The sequence below is a fragment of the Nilaparvata lugens genome, chromosome 10 (assembly GCF_014356525.2).
Source record: "Nilaparvata lugens isolate BPH chromosome 10, ASM1435652v1, whole genome shotgun sequence".
Lineage (NCBI taxonomy): Eukaryota > Metazoa > Arthropoda > Insecta > Hemiptera > Delphacidae > Nilaparvata > Nilaparvata lugens.
Genome location: NC_052513.1, coordinates 9,131,643 through 9,154,839, shown reverse-complemented (window position 1 = coordinate 9,154,839; position 23,197 = coordinate 9,131,643). Strand labels below are relative to the sequence as shown.

At 33.9% G+C, this 23,197-nt stretch overlaps 1 protein-coding gene across 3 annotated transcripts in view; it reads left to right on the top strand.

Annotated features, from left to right (window-relative positions):
* The first annotated feature begins 9,502 nt into the window (after positions 1-9,502).
* LOC111045952 (thymocyte selection-associated high mobility group box protein TOX) overlaps positions 9,503-23,197 on the top strand; it is a 285,369-nt gene continuing 271,674 nt past the window's right edge. For all 3 annotated transcript variants that reach the window (XR_005572250.1, XM_039436230.1, XM_039436227.1), the window contains exon 1: positions 9,503-9,949. Coding sequence is in view for 2 of the 3 variants with exons in the window: in XM_039436230.1 (XP_039292164.1) it covers positions 9,881-9,949 (69 nt within the window). In the remaining variant the exon portion in view is untranslated. The remainder of the gene's footprint in view (positions 9,950-23,197) is intronic.

The window sequence follows — 23,197 nt, the reverse complement described above, 5'->3', positions numbered from 1 at the left end:
ATCCTCCCAATCAATAACTGCATGAGGAAAATGCTTCTAAGGAAACTTCTTTCTTGGAGAGAATGACTCATATGATGATTTTCAAGTTAAGAACAGACTAGAGAGCATCATGGAATTCGCTATGAGCAAGATCTACAGTGAGAAATATGAGAGCTTGGAAATTATAGACGTTCATACAACAGTTGCTGTATTTTGAGGGTCTTTGGAGCTGGAGTTAGATGTAACTTATAAGCGCAGAAAACGAAGCGAGTATGCGAGTGACTCAAGTTTATAATATGGCTGTAGATAAAAATGAATAATTATTCACTAAAGAACCAAAAATTAACTAACAATGATCATAAACAGGATCATATTAATAAAAATGTATGAAAATGGAAATATAACTTTTTTTAAAGAAAAACATTCAATTTTCAAATCGGTACCTGAATATGGCATACCTTCTGATATGTGTTGGACTTTTAATAAGTTTTTTATTATTCATAGAGTTTTCTGTTTTTGGAAGAAATAGGAAGTGCTTTTTTTGGAAGAAGAAGGGTACTATTTTTTATTTTAATCTATTTCATCACTGGAAGTGGCCATTGTTTTTTATAATAGTATTCAGGATCATATTATTCTTTATTTGAAATTTAAATTGATTTTTTAGCACTCAGTATTTCACCTTCTATATTATCTCATTTTATCGTTTCATATGACTTCAAAAGAATTCCACCATTCCTGTCATGAAACAACTAGAATCATTTGAATGATCACTTTGGATGCACTTCAAAGATACAGTGCAAGGTTGACTGCTTTATGTTCAACCTTTTTAGAGTGGACGCTCCAGTAGAAATCATCTCTCACATTGGAATCACAATACATGACAATTATTGTTGATTTTTCAAATGTTGAATGTTTGAATTGTTTTTGTGATAACTGATAGAGCGTTACAGCTCGACACGTATGAACAATCAAACGTGTTCAAAAGTGCTCAGTAGAATGAAAATTCTGATGAGTGTTGCACCACTCTAATAATTTTGGTAACATGCATTGAACAGGATTATTAGAGCTGCACTTGTTCAGTGTTGTCATGATAATGATAGAAAATAGAATGAGGATTGGAGGATAAAGAGGGATGAGGAAAAATTTCAACTGCCTTTTCATCGGCTTCGAACTAAGCACACTAGAGAAGTGAATATAAAGCATGAAATTGTAATGAAATACACGATGTAAAAAGGACTCTTTGAAAAGGTTCATTTGATTCTTCCCATTCTATTCAGCGCTGCGCGGATGAATTGGATGGAGCTCTAGTGAGTTCCTCCTCTTTTCAGAAAGTTGCTTCCATCATTGCAGTAAAGGTCTCTCTCGGCTGTATAGAAACTGACTTCATTCAATATGACTTATTGGATACGGCAATTCTTTTTATTCGCAGCGTTTTTATATATCTGGATAGAAAAATGGAATTGCTGAATTCTACATTTTTTCTTGGACAAAAGTTCTAGTCGGAAAAAGAGTGTTGGGTTCAATGTTTAGTGTAGTAGTTCAATGTTCGAGTCTCCTGACGTTTCCCACTAGCAGAAATTGGGATGTACTATGAATTTAGAGTGTTAACATGATAGTTATGTGTCATGAACATGTTATAAGTGGGTGTTTTTGAGAGAATAGATGAATATAGAAAATTAACTCTATTCTGTGAGAGCATCAATTTTGTTGACGGCTCTTTTAGAAAACGAATGATATTCAATCAATTAATAATATTCCTATGGCTTTAATTGGTGGGGAGTCCCTGACGGAAGTTCCACCTCGCCTGAATATATAATTGAAGCCGTCAATGGGCCTCACGACTGTCATAATCCAGCCGGGACCGAAAATTTAATCAATTAGTCCATTTAATCAATTATTAAATTATTATTCAAATAAATTAATCAATTTTTTCTTGTCTTGAACTGATTCTCTTGGCTCAAACATATAGTTCTAATATTCACAAAATAATGGTGTGAGGCAATTTCTATCAATATTTTTCTTTTTAAAGATGGACAAAGAGATTAATTTTGTTATAAACATTATCTTGAAATAAGTTTAATCCACGCACAGGCAAAAATCCTATAATGGGCATCATTGGCTATCTAAAAGAATGGTAGATCATAGAAATGTTGTTTTTTGTTGAATTTTGTTTTTTGGCTGAGAATGTTGCAATCTGGATACTGGGGAAAGTACCTTTTTCTTTCAAATGAGGAAAAGAGGAATTAATTTTATCATAAATACTATTTGTAATGAGTCAAATACACGCACAAGCAAAAATCCAATACGAGCATCATCGGCTATGTATAAAAATAGTATGATAGATATGAATTTGTGTTTTACTGACTGAGTATGTTGCGAGCTGGATATTGGGAAAATACCTCTGTACCCACAAATATCTGTCCAACCGATATTACAAGCGCTCCTCATTTGATAGTGAGTAAGAGCATAGAATAAAACACATATTTATATAAGTTTTCTCTGGTAAGAGTGAATAGATAGAATTCAAATCATATCACGAATTGAATGATTGCATAACCCGAAATGCTGAGATTTCAAAAAATAAAAATAGAATCCAATTTATTTATGAATATGAATAATTTGTAAGCAAGTCATTATGAAAATGGAACACACATGATTTTCGACTAGATGTGAGTGTAATGTGAATGTGAGTATGTGAGAGGATGATATATACCTTTTTTGATGAGTAGAGTAGGAAGTATTTTTCATGTAGAAATTACATAGAAACAATCTTTTTTATAAACAGTGGGATGAGGAATGGAAAGAGATTGGGATTCTTTATGAGGAGAGGGAGAGAGAAAGAGACAGAAGGAATAATGCCGGAAATTGTATTTTGTCCAATATAAACTTCATTCTTTTGGAAAGCTCAGATGTATTCCCACACATCCATTCGCTCGCTCTCCATTGTAATCATGATGAAAAAAGAGGAGAATAAATTCCCCACTGATGCCTCCCCAAATAACCAAGAGTGAAATTTCCATTTGCATTTTTGTTAGTCTGCTACGAAAATGAAAATATCTAATAGTTTCATGTTCCCCAATATTATTAAAGGCAAGTGGAAAATCTCTTGATATAAATTGATTCTAGCCAGAACCATTCCTAAAATCCCGTATTGCAAACAAGGGTTTGTATTGGATTTCCAGATTTCATTCTGGCAGAATAGTTCTCATTTTTTCTGTCATCGATATATGCTGACGACTAGCAGAAAAATACTTGTTTGGAAAAGGGTTGTATTTGTCTGAGCTGGATTGAAATAGCATTCCATATGAAGCTATCTGATTTTGCTTCACTAGCTTTCATGGACAGAATATTTCATTATCTATATTTATCCATTCTAAGAGGATGAAAGTAATTCTTCAAATTATCTTGATGAATCAAATATTATGACACATATCGCAATATTAGGTATTAAAAACCAAATATTTTTTATATAATACAAAACCAAAGTTAATACAAAATACCAAATTGAAATCAGCTGAGACATTGTCCAAAAGAACATCATTTTTGAGGAAAATCAATAGAAGCGAAAAGAAGGTGCGAACAGACTCACGCGAATTCCACTTTCCATCAGCTCATCATCTGTCTTTGTACAGAAACAGTACCTATAATAAGCAACATCATCAGCTGATGAAAAGTGAGCTGCGCGTGTTCGTGGCGCATAAAGCTGTACGCACCACTACACATCAACTACAATAATATATAGAGATTTTCTCAGAAAAGACCTACCGTACACACTTGAGATTAGAGTTAGAAATGTGTACCAAGTTATGTGTACTCGTTGACCAAGTTTTTTAAAATACTGGGTATAACTGATAGAATATTGTAAATTCAGGAATACTACTTTTTATAGGGACATTTTCCAAAACCATGATTGTTCAACTTTCAGTTGAGTATCAGATCCATGCATGTTTTTTTTAAAAAGGTGTTTTTCTAAAAGCACAGAATATACTGGATGTTACAATTAGCTTGCTAGTTTCTCAATGTGAAAAAACTACTTTCAATGCTGATCTAGTGTTTTATGTGGAGTTTGATCAGGCATTCGTTCTCCACCATCATCTATTCTCCAATGAATTCTAGTTCAGTATCTCCCATAGAAATACATAATTACGGGGTAAATTATTGTTCTCATCATCATTATCACGTCAAAATGCAAGTGTGCTTTTGTGAAGGTGTTCTATTATTCTTCATAGAAATCATAAAACAAATTGAAAGGACTTAATGGTCTTCCAAAGAGAACCTACTTGTTCGCTTCAACTTCTACCAATTTTATGTAGATCCTAAAAGTAAAACTGATTGTTCCAAATTGTCTCTAATAACATGGAACAATTAATTCTAAATGGTCTCTCCCAGTGAGGAATTTCGTTTTATTACCATTGACGTAAAAATTCGTCATCCAACTGAATTAAGCTCTTCTATTTCTTTCTTTGTTGAATTTCCTTTCTTTGTAATCTTTTCCGCTGTATAATCAACTCCCTATTGTTAGCAGTAACGTTAAAAGCTGTTAACGGAGGATTGTTTTGCAATCTTTTCTCCCTATTGTAGTTGCTCTTCCTACTTTCAGAGCTCTTAGTTTAGTCGTATGATATTTTTACGATACGATATAAACGAAATACATCGTCGAAGGATAAACATATTGTTACATTTATCGTCCATAAAAGGGTTAGGGCAATGAATAGAATAATTTGTAGCTTCTTCTTTCTGCGATTCCTATTAACGATATCGATTCCCCCGCCCTCCTAATTTTGAAACAACCGATTTTTATTACCTTCTCAAATACCATCACACAGAAAAATGAGTACTTTCGCTCACAGCTTTGTAACTTGTATTCTTCATGTTGTGTTGCAAGGAGTGAAAATTGAAACGAAAATAACTATTGGACTGCTATGCTTCAATATTGTGTTATAAAAGTTTTATAGCCTTGAAACTGATCAGGGATGAGATATGGAATGGCAGCTGAATGTTTCTGTTCCAAATGGATTAATCTATTCTGATCGTAATAATTCAAGAATCAAGAATATAAATTAAGTTTTAACGTTCAAAATCAATTGTATTGAACTTGATTGTATTTGAATATGAATTATATTCTTGATTGTTGAGTTACTTCTTTATAGTTTCAGGCCTGCATTAGAAATTTCTTAATGAGTCAAAAAATAACCTTCCATGACCAAAAAGGTTGTTGATCACTGGATAATCATAACATATGCCCTTTTATGAAAGTAAAGTAAATGAGAATTCCCATTCTTTGAAAATGATACAGAGAAACATTATGTAGAAGAACTAAATGAGTAATTGATCAGAATTAGACATTTTGACAATCAACAGTCAATTCTCTTATTGTCGCAATTTGAATTTTGAAAAAATGTTAATATTCCAGGATAAGGACACTCTCTCTATCTGAATCGACAAATTGTTCGATCTGTCAAATTGAACTATCAACCATCAAGTTTTGCGATGCGTGGGATATAATAAATTGGTTTACTGACAGATGCCAAGCAAAAAATAATTGATGAGACTACAGCTAATTTCACTCTCTATTGTTTGAGAATATGTAAGGCAGAAGATTGATGGCGATCTGAACAGGAGAAAGTGATCTGCAAAGCTCGATCGGGATTGGACAATTGATGGGCCATGCTGATCTGTGATTGGATGCTTCAAAATAAGGTCAGTGGATTAAAAAAATGTAGCAAATCTATTGCTGATATCTTTGCCATTCTATCGTTATGCTGCCTTATCAGATAATGGGAAAAACAAAAATTGAGTCCAGCCCGCACAATGGTTTATAAATCAGCTTTGAGCCTTCCCGTATCAGATTTGTAGGAAGTGGCAAAGAGGCTGCTCTGATCTATTTTATATCTATTGAAAAGTCATAGAGCACTTGAAGCTTTGTTTCATTATTTATAACGCGGCTTTCAAGCGCGAGAAACCAACTTTCACATGAGAGCTTTGTTCTGATTTCGTAATGTTAAATCCTGTTTTTTTACTGTATCCATATAAATAGAGCACTCTACAGTTGCCCCAATAATTTATTTTCAACAATGAACTATTTATGAGAGAAACGACGAATTTATATTGTGGTTTGTAACACTTTTTCAGATTCATACTTCCTGGTTTGAGTTCTAGCTGGCTTTCGAAAGTAATAAGTATAACTGTAATGGAATTGTCACCCATGATTCTCGAACACTATGATTGAGATTTGAATAATATTATATCATGCAAACTCTATTAGAGCTCCAGAGTACGGATGTCTCGAATTTGAAATAACAAAGTATTCCATTAGCTGTTTGTAAGATATTTCAATATAGAATATCATTAAATCTTTTTAATTTTTTTTTTGAACAAATTTCTTATCATTTATTTTTAAGTTTTTTTGGAAGTCAACAACTTATACTAAAACAAAACTAGACTGAGCCCAGAAGCAGAATCCATTCGCTAATAAATTCTTGCTATTTAACTGAATGATCAATATTGTAAGCTTGATTTGTAATTTTTTTATTGTATCCTGAATCTCTCATTATGAAAGATTGAGGTAAAACTTTAATTGGCGTATATATATTATTATTACACTTAAGGTCATTGAATTCCATATCTCAAGTCATTCTATGATATTTCAACTTTCTGAGAATTACCATGGTAAAAGCATTTATAATACTTGAACATTTTCAATAAACCGCCATAGACAAATATGATCTATATTTGAACTTATATTTGGAATCACTCAAGTGTGCTTTTTAGGATAAAAGGGAACTTTCTGAATGGAATATTTTGAAAATAACATTGTTTTCTGTTGGGTTCAGTTGCCAGTTTCTCCTCATTAGAGCATGACTCCATGAGAAAATCATTCAAATATGAATGACAATCTATAACAAGTGGTATGAATCATTATTCAATTGAAGTTTGTTAAATAATTGCTATGGCAAATATGAATGGCAATCTATTACAAGTTGTATAAATCATTATTCAAGAAGTAATTAATTTTTTATTTCTGCCAATAAAACATTTTCACAAAATGAGTGAAGTTTGTTGAGTAATTGTGATGCCATGTTGGCATTGAGAGCTTGAGAGTTTGAAACAGAACAACCGAAAACGTACTGCAAGCCATAAAATGAATAAACATCGAAAGTCTCATCCTCAATCATGGAACAAAGAGCAATGCACGTTTCTTACCATGTTATTACCAATAATTGGTTCCTCTTGTTTTATTTTCTTTCTCCCAACCGGTTCCATCAGGTTCTATCTCCAATCTTTGGTGGCTGCCTTTCGCACGTTCATTCCTTCTGTACTATTCTTCAACCTTTTTCCTCTTTATCCTTATTCATACAGATTCTACTACAAACTGATATTTTGATCACATACGTCATGTCCTGATTCAATAAATATAACTGGTTTCAAAACATTTGGAATTAATCTTCGCCTGTCAGTTAGTCTACTGCATGTTAACCAGTGCAAATAATATCTACTTGTTGAGTTGAAGTCAAGTTCAGAGTACAAGCTATCATCAACCAATTAAAATGTACATTTCAAATTCATACTTTGCAACTTTATTGCAATTCGTATCACTGTACTTGTTATTCCATTTCAGGGTTGATTATGTTTTATATCCTAGTACTTTGGAAAGTCTAAGTTCGTATTTTTCAAAAAAATAAATATTTTCAATAACATTTACAGTCAAACACGATAAGTTTTGTCAACCAGCCATTAAGAGAAAGCAATCAGAAAGTGTCAATAAATTGACTGGCTGCTAGGCAGCCTACACTTCCTTGTCCAGGAATGTTCTCAAGAATGTTTATAGATGGGACCCTTCAGAAGTCTATTAGTTTTTCTCGAGAGTTCTAGTACAGGAGTCATTTCATATTGCAAACCTGTGAAAAATGTTCTGTACTTGACTTTTCTGTAGTAAGATTACTTAGTACCATGACTTCTGTGTAGTATGTTCAGTTCTCTAGTTTTGTGGAATTTTATTTTAACAAAAGGAACAGTATGGTCATCACAGCACATTATATTATTCAATAAATTCTCAACTTTGATGTTCTTGAAATTCAACCTCCAACCCATATCCTGGAAGTTCTAAACGTTTGAGAAATAGAACGATCAAGTTAGCGTTTTCTATGTTTTTATGATTCAAGCAAAGGATGAAAATTATTACACAAAGTCGTCTGAAATAACTTACAGTATTGGAATCAACGGTAAAATCTATATATATAAAAGCGAAATGGCACTCACTCACTCACTCACTCACTCGCATAACTAAAAATCTACCGGACCAAAAACGTTCAAATTTGGTAGGTATGTTCAGTTGGCCCTTTAGAGGCGCACTAAGAAATCTTTTGTCAATATTTTAACTCTAAGGGTTGTTTTTAAGGGTTCAAAGTTCGTCTTTTAGCATGTATATTCTTCTTCTCCCAATCTCTTAATTAAAATTGAAATTTCCATATCATATGTTACTTTAGAACTATAATCTAGATAGAGTACCTCTTCGAAACAGTTGTTAACTGGCAACTAAATTAATAATTTTGTCAGGTTGGCATTAAGTTGAGTTGACTTTGTTAGGTTGGCACCAAGTTGAAGATTTAAATGCATTTATCGCGGAAAAATTGATTGGGCACTGCTACTTCAATCCTGGGAATATTATATTACTAGCCGTCAGGCTCGCTTCGCTCGCCATATCCGTTTAGCCAGACGTTTAGTCTGGACCCTCGACTGGATCGTCCTAACATATGATAAAAATGCTCAAATGAAAAATGCAGGCGAGCGGAGCGAGCCTGCTGATCTCATTCTTGGACGATCCAGTCGGGGGTCCAGGGGGCGGAGCCCCCTGGCTAGACGGATATGGCGAGCGAAGCGAGCCTGACGGCTAGTATTATATAAAAAGCCTGAGCTGAAATTGTGAGTGAGAAAACTTATCTAAAAGTTTGTCGAATCGTTTTGATGGTCTATTTCGAATTATTTGATGAAATCAGCTGAACTCTATTTGATGGAATGGAGGAAGACTCTTTCAGTGAGGAAACATTTGGATAGGTTCCAAGTATTGAAATATGATTGATAATCAGAGATAGGCTCCCTTCTAGATGATGTTGGAGCATCAAATCCCTTCTATGAGTTCAGAGATGAAAATGACTCAAAGGAAGAATTTACTCCTGATTGATTGCTATTGATATTGGGGAGCTATTCAAAAAGATGGGAACGAAATGATGAGCGAAGTTGATTATTACGGAGAAAAAGGGATGATCAGCCGAAGATTAGAACGAGGGATGATGGGAGGGAAGGGTGGAGATTGAAGATGAGCATGAGAAAGCAAGGTAATATAATAATAATAGTCATGTAATGTTTGTAGTAGTAGAAGAACCAAGTCGACGAGGGGGGATTTTGTAATGTTTGACGCAACTCTGAGGGGGAAGCGAGGGAGGATTGTGGGTGGGAGGGGTGGAGGTGCCGGCAGCCAGGTGGGGGAACGTGGTGTTCAGAATTCAGCTGCGCGGATTTGTTCATTCTGAAGGAATCTTCCACAGAGTGCACTCCGTTATCAGCCTGATAAACGAAGTACCGGTCAACGTGGTTTCATCCACATTCCACCCAACTTTATCACTGAAAAATTTCGTGTAAAGTTTCTGTGTAGTTACTGAACAGGTGTAGGTGACAATCACAACAAACTGGGACAAAATGTGTGTTGGAGATTCATCTTTTGGATGTTGTGTGCAGTTTGGCCACGTGCTAAGCGAGGTGTGAACAGGATTCAGTGACAAGTTGCCAAAAGTGTGAAAAGTTGCGTGGCTGTGATTGGTCTTGTTGTTGTCAGTGCTAGATTGTACAAAACAGTCTTGTCAGGGTGGAATTAGTTGACCATCCGATTGGGCCCTGTGATAAGATGGAGGCCACCTATTGCATAGGAACCGACGTGGATGTTTGCAGGATGTTCGACCAATATTTATACAAGGTGAGGAGGCTTCATCCTTGATCCGCATGTTCTCATTATAAAATTTGAAATGTACTATAACTTTTAATCACTGCTTTTTGTCAATGATGAAACTTTTCTGTCACTTGCATGCATCTGATAAGCCGCCGTGGTAAGATTGATAAGACCTTGCAATTCGCAACTTATAAGGTATAACTAACCAGTAATGGGTTCGATCCCTTCAACCATTACCTCGATCGATTCCACAAGTGATTCAAGATTCTGTAATTGAAGATTCAAGAATCTGTCGTCAACAATTCCTATGGGTGCAAGTCAATAAACTTCTTTGATTCTCCATTGGCTCTCAACCACAAGTTGACAAGATAACAGCGTGGAATATTGGTTCATTTTATGATAAACATCATTCTAAATTAATCATAAATAGCAGTTCAGGTCAAACTAACTAACTAGGAGGCTATAACGTTAGTTTTCAATAATTTTTGTTGAAGAGGAAAGTAATATTCCTCATAGCTGACTTTAAAGGAGTGGGATATTACGTTCTGTGCGATACAAAACTTTCTAAATACTGTAACATATTTAAATCTGGGTAGATGAAAAGCCCTAACAGAAATAGTAATAGGTCTAAAAATAAAGTAATTGGCTAATATCGCCAAGCAGATAATAATCAAGATAAGATAGCATCAGCTTGTTCTGGCTAAATGGTACAAGAACTTAAAAAGGATTTGAAGGAAGTTTATTACTCATAAATAGATTATTTATAAAATATTTGAAGATTGAGGTTAGGTAGATGTATTCACAGATCGGTGACCTAGAGATCGATCAAACCGAAGAACGTAGAATCTGACCAAAACCCCTTGGCAGAGCTTTATTGCATTCGGATGGTGTGCAATGTGAAAAAACACCCGTCCACGTGGCTAATTATTAGTTAGCATGGAATTAATATTAATATATATAATATTAACTAGCATGCAAAGAGCATAAATAAAAAACCAAATAAAAATAATTTAATGTATTCAGGAAATAAGAGTTACCAGGCGCATGAATACCTAATAAAATTTGCATGCACCAATAGTAAAACGGCAGTTAATAGGCGGCAACTGTAGGCCAATTCAAAAATATTTATATATATTTATATAATTGTAGTAGATTTTGTGTAAAAATTTGTGTAATCTATGTTATCAATATGGCTCGAAAGCAGAGAAATTCAGTCTGTGTCTTGATGTATTCTATTCTATTCTGCTCTTGTATTCTATTCTGATGCATGCTTATTCTATGGTAAAACTTGGATTAGGCTACATGACCAATGAGTATTTGGAATAAAATACATGAATGTAATATGATGAAAGGAAGAACAGGACCTGGAAGAGCAAGAGAAACAGAGAGAGAGAGCAGAAGGGAAATAATGATTCTAAACAGGAATGAGAAAGCCCAATGGGAAAGGATACGAGGGAAATAAGAAAGTAAGATGTCAGGTAGCTCCATCATTATCTATGATGGAGCAGAAAAGGAGAGTAGAGGAGAGAAGGTATATGAAAGGAGTCGAGAGTAAGAAAAGAGAAAGAACGAATGGATGGGATAAGTAGAAATGTGATTCATCATGAAGGAATGATGGAATGAAGGAGAATTGAATTGAATTGTGAAAATAGATGAAGCAAAGCATAATTAGAATGAGTTATGACAAAAAGCTAACAAAAGTTCAAATTGATTATTATAGAATGCATCTTCATCAGAATCTTTGGCTTTGATTTATTGTTCATTGATTGTATGGCACACAACAGACAGCACACATAAGTTCCCAAAAAATATATATGTATATCATACATGAAACAAATAGGATATCTTACTCATTTATAAAAAGAAAAATCTTTATTCTTCTCCCAGGAGTCAAAGGCATACCTCCAATGAGATAAAATAGGCTATTAATGCCGGTGTAGCCATCAGAAAATCTTCCTGTGCACCCAGATAAGTGTTATAGAGTACTCATTCACAATGTGCCTTACAGTCTGGACTGCTCCACATTCACAGGAAGGTGCATCAGCCTTACCCCATTCATACATTCATAGGTATCAAATTGGCGTTGGTTGAGAAAATTATAAAACTTTGATTGAAAATTATAAATAAAAACTCCTTAGCTTGAGATTAACAATACTTGTAACATGAAATTGAAGATTACAAGCTGAAAACTGTAACCTACTGGATGAATGAATATGAGTAATCAAAGTGGGTGAATAGAGAATGTGAAGCTCCATCATTGGATAGAGGAAATGTAACGAGAGAAGATCGACCTCTATTAAAAGCATCGATGAGATTTGATAGCAATGCTCTCAATAATCACCACGATTCAGTCAGATACTTTTCAGCGCGGAATGTTTCCAGTTTTCCTGCTTTTCAAAAGCGTCGATTGGCATTTGTGGCTGAATTCATTGTGATTGCCGTCAATAGAGAGAAAACTGATATATTCAGATGTAATAAAAGAGGAGCGGAATTGAATAAGGTGTTAGTTCGCGTTACCAGGGAGGGAGGGAGAGTTCTTTGCCTGTATGATGAAGCGTATTCAAATTTTCAGAAGAAAAATCTGGAATCTCATACAAAGAGGTCGATGAACTTGGTGTATAATACAGATTTGAGAGCGCGTGAATGCTCTGACAATAGGCTATGACAGAGCTGAAGAGTGCTTGAGAAAAATCGTTGAATTTCTGAATTTCTCCAGGAAGTTGTAATAATGTGCATTTCTCATTTCGGAAGATTGATGGAATGTGTTTGAAAAGCGGATGTATTTCACTTACAAGCAAATATCTTCAGAATGTCTTCATCACACTTTTTTACTGACTTTGACTTATCAAGTAAGAACACAAATTAAGGGCACCATCTACATTGAACGCTTACTTGTTGATATGAACGCAGTCATTCTAATGTGTTACATTCCGGGTTCAAAGAATCAGCTGATTTATCTCCATTCAAACTGAGATAAGCCCGATCAGTTTAACTCAGGCCGGTTGCTCAAAAGCCTGCTAAATTTCAATCATGATCAAGTTCCACAAAAGCCAATCAAAGGAAGCTTTTTTTGAAAAGATGGCTTCTATTATTGGATCTCGTAACAATTAATCACCGTTGAAATTCAACAGCGGTTTGTGCAACTTATCCTGAGTTAGTTTATGATTATTATTTTATTATCATCATAAGTTTATGGCACTTATTCGATTCTTCCATACTAGTGTGTATTCTATTCTTCTAGTTTCATAAGAGAAAAAGTTTAAACTTACAGATTTGAAAATGTCCTATTGAGGATCAATATCAAAATGGAATTCAAAGGTCAAACATAGGAACAAACAGTCTAAAAAGATATTTTAGTCGAGATAATGATTTCAGGGTTAATGAATCCTTGATATTACAGAGCACAATCGAATTGATTGGCTGATTTCAGATGGAAATACATCTGAATTGGTATGTCAAAGTTTTTCAATACAGCTATGAGCTTTGTGGATATTAATCACAATTTACAGGATGACGATCATAAAACTAGTTGAAATGATGATCATTGTTTTATATAGATGGGTCTCTATATTCTGTGTTACATAAGATAAACTAACAAGTCGAATTATCATTGGAAGTACCTATGGTATCAATCCTCGTGTACGATATTGATAACAGGAAACATGTTTCATGAAGATCAATATTCAAATCTGTAAGTGTTCAGTTACAATATCGAAGTCATGTATTAATACCATAGTTTATAAGAGAATTAGACTTGTTAGTTAAACCTATGTCACATACCCTTATTGCAGCAAAAGAGTGATTTCTCATTAATGGATGGATTCGTTCTATACGTTTCCGGATATTCTTCACAGACGTCTTTCTTCACCAACTTTGTTATCACCAATTTGAATCAATGTCAATGTTCTAGCTAGGAATTACAGCGTTTCCACATCCATCAACTCCAAGCTATTTATTATGTTTCTCCTGTGTTTTTCTTATTCTATCATTGAGGTGAAAAGAGTTCTGGTAAAAATAACATCAGCCCTCATCGATAAATCAATTCTCTGAACGCTCCTTATTTTTGACAGTCCTATTTTGAAATCAGCCAATCAATTTGATTGTGCTCGGTCATATCAAGGATTCGTTAAGCCTGAAGTCATTAGCTCTATTTTGGACTGTTTGTTCCTATGTTTGACCTTTCTCCAATAACGCATTCAAGGTACAGTTATCGCTGAACGTTGATTTAACTCATGGCCCTCTAACCTCGAGGTTACTATTAAAGCCCTTGGAGAAGGATTTAACACTTTGTGCCAGATCATTTTCAAATCCAACTGTTCTTCTATTTCATACAGTTCTGGAACTTTCCAAAGCTTCCTTCACTTTCTGAATCTTAGAGCTAAAGGTATCTTGATTTATTAATTTTCAATAAACTTCATCCAAATGAAAAAAAATTACTTCTCATTATTACGTGGAGAATTCCTACTACATCACAATCAATATTTCAACTACAGTATAACGCTTTGAAGCATATTATTACAAATATATGTCAAATGTCATCTGTATCACTATTAGTTCAAAAGTGGGAGAATAAGTATGTTAGAATGCATATTGAGTGAATACTATTGAACTTTGAGGAATATCATAATGATAAGCCTCTGATACTCTTCATCAGAGGCTTATCATTATGATATTCCTCAAAGCTCAAAAGTATTCACTCAATCTGCATCCCAACATACTTATTCCCCCATTTTTAAACTAAATAGTGATTAATGACATCTGACATGTATTTTTTGTAATATGCTCCCACAAAAATGTGATAGTGGATGGAAATTCTGGTATAATATATCAGATCCAAATGCCAAGGTATAAGATGGAGGACACCTCTAACTATTTTGTTTCTTCTAAAGTTCTCCCACGTTTATTATGATGAGAAAAGTATTTTCCATAAATATCAATCCCAAATAATTACAGTACAATAGTATTGATATGTACATTGATTTGAATGCTAGAGTAGATGAGGGTGTGGGAGCGTCAGCCTTGGTAATATTATAATCCATTTTTCGTAGGTTCCTTGCGATGAATGACGTAAAGATCTACAACTTTTAATAGTAATAATTCTTTTCCGAAATTGATCACAATGAGTCCGAAAGTATGGTGAATGAATAATAGTCAGAGATGGAGAGAATTTATCTTCAATTTATTATCTTCATATTCCTGGGAAAACTAACAGAGCAACAGTAGCTTAGAGATGGAAATGATGAGATTTGATGAAATGATGAGAATTCTGAAATTTATCATGGATAGCAAATATCGAAGAAAAACGAGATTCATAATCTCGATCAACAGAGCTTTCTGAAAACTCGTTTTTCTTAACTCACTCTCTTCCAAACGACCACCCTTTCTCTTTCTCTCTCTTTCTATTGACGTGATATGAGTTTCCACTGTCAATAAGAATCCTTTCACAAGAAATTTTAATCACTAGCCTTCTCTTCTCATGAGTATACGAGTGTACCACGTATACGAGTGTATAGTACCAGCATATGTTAATATACGAGTATGAGCAATATACTCAACATCTTCATTATAATCGAAGTACAATGACGAATATTATATTTTTTACTGCGGATGATGCCCAAATGAGATCCTTGCTTGTGTGTTGGGTAATGGAAAGTGCGAGAGCGATTTGATAAGATGATCAAACGTCCATACCTACCGGCAAGATTTGAAGCCACGACCAGATAGCGAGATAAGACAAGAAGACTAGTTTCCGAGCTCGGGAGTTAGCTAAGTTCTAGACTTTAAACAGCTTGAATCGGAAAATTGACTTTCCAAAACGGGGCGTAGTCACAGAAAATAATCTTTATTTTCTCATTTCTATAATTGGAAACGTTTTTCCTTGACGAAATGAAACAATCCTAAATAATATTCAAAATAGCTGAAACTTTACACAATTTTCTCTTAATTTTATTTTGTGTTCAATTTTCTATTTTTTCGAATTTTAATCTAAACGTGGACTGCGACTACACCCCGTCTCGGAAATCCAATTTTCTGACACCAGCTGTTTAAAGTCTAGAACTTAGCAAAAACCCCGATCTCGGAAACCGGCCCCAAAGGTTACAACGTATCAGATCAAACATAACTTGGCAAGCATATGAACACATCATGTGTTTGTCAAGTTCCATTCAATCTGGTAGAATTTGTAAGTGCGGCAGAGAGTGGTAAGTCCAAAAGTCGAGTGTGTCCAAAAGTGACAATCATTAGGAAGCAGCTTAGCTTAGAAATTTATTGCAAAAATATCACTCAAGCTGCTCCCTCAAACTGTCCACCACAAACAAAATGACGAAACACTGAGACGCTGTAAAGTTTTTCAACAATCTATTCTAATAGGAGAGGAAACAAACAAGAATAACAGTGCGAGAAAAAGGCAGTTAAACACAGCGATTGCCATTTCTATCCCTCCCTCAAAGTACACTTTTGATTGGTGCAATTTTCTGTCGTTTATTAAGACATAAATTTGTTCCACGACCGTTTGCGATTGCTTTGAATCCTATCGATTCTCTGTCTCTTGTCGGGTTCTCGCTCTCCTATAAACAATATTACATCATCTTGAATGATAGGCCTATACATCCCGAACTCCGTTCAGCCCCGATCGGTAAGCATAGTGAATTATTTAGACCGGTAATTTTATTCAGTTGTCTACTATATAATCTTGACCCGTCGCAATAATTTCGTTAATAGATATGGTTTATTGCAATGCCAGATCTTGTACACACTTTAATCCGCCTTTGAATGTGATTGTGTTATGAAATAACTATCGGCTCTTGTGAAATATTATGTGTATAATATTTAATACCTATAATTACAGTATAACTAAGTTAAGATATTAAGAGTCGTCGTCATTGCTCTGATTCAATATTAGGGATTGGAGTGAGAGTCTTTTACTAAAGTGATTTGTTTCTCATAATAAAATTCCTATAAGTACATATTGAGATATGAAAAAGAGAGCTTATATGATCACCAAATGTTATGTGATATATAAAGGAAGATATATGTGTGATATATGGGTTGGGTGCAATTGATGACCACTTAAAAAAAAGAACTAAATAATTTATTTAACGATTACGTTATGAATAAAAAATTGTTATTCGAATTGGATAAAAATTTTCAATTCAAAATATATACATAAAAATACATAAATGTATAAGCATGAAAAATATTAATAGTGTCACTCGCTTTGCTGTCTGTGGCCGTTAAATAAAGAAAAGCTGTAATTAAAATTTGGGGTAAGCTAAAAATTCTTATGATCTGCTTTCAAATGGTAACTGCTCATAATTTTTTTTTTCACAAGATGAATGTCTAAAATAACACCTTTCCTTACAAGAGGAAAAGTGGCCGTCAGATAAAGGAAAGCTGTAATTAATATTGGGGTTAGCTAAAAATTCTTATGGTCTGCTTTCAAATGGCAACTGCTCATAAAAATTTTTCCCACAAGATGAATGTCTAAAATAACACCTTTCCTTACAAGATCCTTTATCTTGGAAAAATACAATAATTATGTATGGTTCAAATTGTTTGGACTGAGACAGACTATAATTGATTTTCAAGACAAAGATCTCTTCTGGTAAGCGATGCGATATCGCAAACAATAACCTGAACCTGTTAACAAACAAACGGATAATATGGGCTTCGAAAATTAAATTCAAAAACTATTTATGTGATTTTCAAACTAAACTTTGTTTGGAGACCAAAAGGCAATTCACTATAGTTCGTATGACGCATGGAGTAGAATCATCATAAATTACCTTTAATACTCACGTGATATAACACTCGTATCTAACATCTTGATAAAACACCCAATCCTAGACTTTGGAAATAGAATCGCTTTACCAATTACGTCAATAGGTAATTCCACGACTATAACTTTCAACTATCAAAAATAATAATATTCATTGTTGGTTATCCATCTTATTTTCACTATTATTATTACTCTCGTATTTTAATATAACTTTAAAGTGAAAAAACACTCACATTCTTTGGTGTGGCGACGACCGTTTCGTGCTGGTATTGCACATTTCCAAGCCCGACAGAAACTAAAGTATTTAAGTTTATGAGGGTGAGTATTTGGTCAGAGTGTTGGTGAAGGGGAGTTTTGGCGGTTGATGGAGGAGGATTTAAATGAGTTTGTCGAACAGGGTGTGGGAAGAAAAGTTGATTGATTTGATCATTGAGAATTTTGTTTGGCTGTTGTTTGGTGTACTTGTATATTATTTCTAACTGTTCCAGTACATCTGATTTTCTGTTTTTGTGGGAATAGTGAGGTATTTAAAGGTTATTGTTTATGTCAGGGTGTGTGATCCTGAAATTATACATGATCTTGAAATAATATTCAAGAATTAATACATGGATCATGTCATGTATGATAATTTTCTTTAATAATAGCAATAGATGTCATACATAATAAATAGAAGATATAACAATATATCGATCGGCATAAAGCTCTCATAGCTTGTTTGATGTGATTTATTGGAAAATGATACTTAGATATCAAAAACGATTAGAGAGGACTATATCAGTTTTGGATAGTGTTCATACCTCTGGGAAGTAATTTTGAAGCTATAACTGTCAGTTGAAGAAGATCCTTGGATAGAGATACTTGTCATGTCTTTGATCTGAAATAGAATGAGTTTGATAATAATGCTCTTGGAGAATTGCAGTTGATGCATGCTTCTAAAAGTTTTGGTCAGCGATAATCTGCAGTAACACAGCGTACTACAATGCTATGCAACTTGATAAAACTCTGTATTTCTATATACCAAAATGATTCCAAACGGACTTACTCTGATTTGAATCTTATTCAAAACATTTATCTTTATTTCTATAGTAGTTTTATTATAGTTTATTTCTATTATAGGAATCTTCACTTCTTCATCATACAAGCTGTGTATTTTTATCCTATTTTCTCGGGGTAAATGCGATTAAGGCTGCTTAATCTTATTCAAAACATTCATCTTTATTTCTATAGTAGTTTTATTGTAGTTTATTTCTATTATAGGAATCTTCACTTCTTCATCATACAAGCTGTGTATTTTTATCCTATTTTCTCGGGGTAAATGCGGTTAAGGCTGCATTTCAATTCATCCAGATCACAGAAGATGAAAAAATTGCTTGAAGCCCATTCAAAACCAGAAACAATGTCACAGCTGATATGTATAAACCATATACATATCAGCTGTGACATTGTTTCTGGTTTTGAATGGGCTTCAAGCAATTTTTTCATCTTCTGTGATCTGGATGAATTGAAATGCAGCCAGAGCTGTAATTCCATCTTTCCAGCCCTCTGAAACTAAATTTATATAAATACTATTACGGGGCATTTCTTTTTCACTCTATTTATGATGGCCTCCAAAGTTCGTATACCTACCTACATAAGAAGCTCTATGTCTGGTTTATTCTCTCTTCTTTCCACATTCTCCATTCCTATACTCTCTTATACTAGAATCTCATCCCACTTTGTCAAAATTTATTCTGAACCATTCTTTTCATGTATCCTTCCTATTTCACACACATTCATACCTCGCTTTATTACTCAACCTCAGATATTTTTACCCTCCAAGTTCCTCAGTTTCAGTTCACCTTCTATTTATTTCTGGTTAGAACAGCTAAATGGGAATAGTCAATAGAAAAGTACTCTTTTCCACTTTCTTTCTCGGCACTTCCTTTCTCTCTGTTATTTTCTTATTCTCCTCGTTTCTTCCTTCTGCTTCCTTATTCTTCTATCTCCTAGATAACTTCTTCCAGCTCCTAGTTTTCATCCTCTCCGTCTTATTCCTGCTTATTCCTTGTATCCTCGAATCTTCCCTCCTCCTTATTCCTACCTTCTTTTATCTCTCTTTCTTCTTTTCCTTTCTCCTCTTCTCTTCACAACTGCTATTTTCCTATTCCTATTATTTCTTCTTAATCTAATTCTTATTATTTTTTTATTATTATTATTCTTATGATTTCACTCATTTTCTTGGCGCTTCTTTTTCTCTCCATCATATCAAATTTTCTTCTTTCAACTTATAAATGATCATATTGATGAGATATTAATTGCTCATTATATTCTATTCAATTTCCCATAATCAACGTTTGTGAAAAATATTTTCATTCCAAGTATAATAATAGGCTCACTGTTAAACAACTTAATCAATGTCCCAACCAGCTATTGGACTGTCTTTTATTCTATTTCTAAACTATCGTTTATCTGATATGGGTTACCTGATATGATCAATGAGTATGAGTATCGAAAATAGAAATTTTGGGAAACGAAGGAAGGGTTTAAGGAAAAAACTAATAAGAGAATTGGAAAAATATAACTAGAAATAGTAACTAAAGAAAGTAAATAACTAAATAAACTAGTAAATAACTAAAGAAATAGAGTAAGGTTGTGAGGGTGTGAGAGTGGGATGAATAGATCGAAAGTATCTTGAGAAGAATATCAGATGAGAGAGAAGAGATGGAAGTTGAAGATGACGAAGGAAGGAGGGGACTGAAGAGTGAGAGAGAAAGCTGAGGAAAAAAGCAGCTGAGTCATTGAGGAAATGGAAAAATATTGAAATATTATCGCTAGGATTGGAGAGAAGTTGAAGAGGGTTGAAGATTTCGCCATCACATTATCATGCCGATGATGATCATAACGGCGAATACGATATGCAGTAAATGAGAAATGAATTTGGTAAGGAGAGAAGTGGATTGGAAAAGGAGGTAGATAAATGAGTACAGAGCTTTTTTACTGTTCATCAACTTGAAGACTCCACCATTAATGCGTGAAAATATATATCTAGAATTGAACAAACATAAAGGAGGCATTTCCAATGGAAACTTTCCGCTCGGCTGCTGAACTTCGCCCAGTTTCAATGGAATGAATTACCATAATCAATTAGAAGCCGAGCGAGCTCTCAGAAACAGCTCTAACTCAGCAAACTAAAGTTCACATTGTTAATGAGCTTCGGCTCTGATTTCAACTTGAAGCTGTTTCATTCGCGTTATCAGTTGAAAGGCTTGTATAAACAGACAGACGCATTCATTTATTACTTACAGAGACATGAGTTGTTACATTATATCAGGAAGAGTTGAGATACCCTATTGAAACTCAAAATCTGATGAGGTATCAAATAGCCAAAACTCAAAAGTTACCTCCAATTCACAAAGAAATGTTGATCTTTTCCTCAATTTATTCATAATTCTACTGAGAAATCAATAAATTTGGAAAAATCAAAGAAGATGAATGTGATAATAGTGGAAAATTAACACTTCCAGAATGAAACTATGTGGAGTTTATTGAAGGTTACAGCGAATACTATCAACAATCATTATTGCATCCCCTATTTTCAGCTTTCCAATGTGCAGAATTCATATCATCCCTTATTCCATAGAAGAGAGTTATTTCCTCTCTGCCCATAACTTTTCACTTATCTTATCAAACTCGATGAAATATTTTTCTCTTTTGATTTGTTTGATGAAGAAACCTACTCGTAAGAAATCATTGTTAACTGTTCCTATTCATGAGGAATTCAAAATACTCATATACTGTAGTTTTGAGAACTGAATATGTTTAAGTGTTACTACTACCAAATTTTTCCCCTATGAAGAACATTCTCCTAGGCGTTCTGATAACCCAGTACTAGTTAAATACAACATAATATTAACTGTGAAAAGGCATTTTTATGTTCCAGAATTATCCTGGATCACACGGATTATACAATGATTGTATTCTGATGAAAACTTTTTATTTTTAGCATGCTAAAAACTCAACAGTACAACATGCATGCAGGTTAACTAAATCAGCAGCTGATTATAAATCACTATAAATATATATTTTAGATTATAAATGTAATATATTACTAAAATATAGAATATCGTTTTCGTGTGGAATACCCTCTTTTAAGCTGCATTTACACCAAAGTTATTAACAACATGTTTAAATTGGATATAACTTATCATACACATGATGAACTTTGATATTTGTCATGTTCCGATCAATCCAATATAATCTATAAGGATTAAGTTATTAATATTCTGTTAATAGCTTTGGTGTAAACGAAGCTTTAGTTTTTCAAAACTCATAAATAATGTTGATACGTTTGTTGCATCAAGTATGAAATCCCGAAAGAATGTTATTGATTGATTACAAATTACCACTAGGCTACTTAGTTTGAAATCAAATGTTTTATGATTGAATCTTGTTATAAAAGGTCAGTGGCTGAGATTAATCATACTTTGAGCGGTTCTTGATTAGTCATCCGATGACTTGAATGGCTGGCTGGAGCTGGAATGAATTTATTGGTCTTTTCGCGATTATATTTCTCAACAGTAACTATCTTTCTTGGCTGACTAGTATTTTCCAAGCAATCAAATGTGAGCAAGCCACGATCTGACTTCGAGATAAAATGATGGCATGCTCAGAGCTAGATAGCGTGCTAGAATTCACTAAGAAAAGCCCTACACAGAACAATATATTCTGTTGTATATGTACTGTTACATCCTCAACTTGATTTATATTCATAATTCACTTTTCAATCCCCTTACTTACTGAATTTATCGTGAGTTGTATTCAAAACATGGATTTCAAGGCAACGTTTATTTTCAGAATCTCTGTGTTATTCGAATTCCTCAATATTCTAGATTTGCAAACTGTTCACAATAAAATTCATATACTGTTGTAGTCATTCGAATAAAGAATAATAAGAGGGTATATAGAGTACTAGGGGCGATTAGGAAACGTATAGATGAAACGCAAATAATTCAGAATTCCATTCCAAGAACATACCCTAATTAATAAAAAGTATCTCGTCAATGAAGTGAATGAAGTCAGTTGAACTACAGGAATTCTACAACTCACGTAGAATAATTCCTCGTGAAATCATTCTCCAAATTTCTAGAAAACACTGGAATTAATTTCATCACAGAAGTTTCACTGAACTGTAAACAATCAAATTTTATACCAAATTGGGAGGTTTAATAGAGTTTGGCTCATATTTCCAGAGATTTGTAGCTTTGACACTGTTTTTCAGAGATTTTGACACTAGTTTGTCGAGGTTGTTATCGTGTAAAGGATTTCTGATAGAAATTCTGTACTCAGCATTTCATAAATGATTTCGTTCCGATATATAAATTATTCCACGGTATGATGTCAATCCTCTCTGGGAGAAAGAAAGCTCTCCACGGAAACCATTCAAATGTATTCCAATGTTTTATTAATGATTTTTCTGCTGAATAATACATCGATCTAGCTGATTGGCATTCAGCGACTCG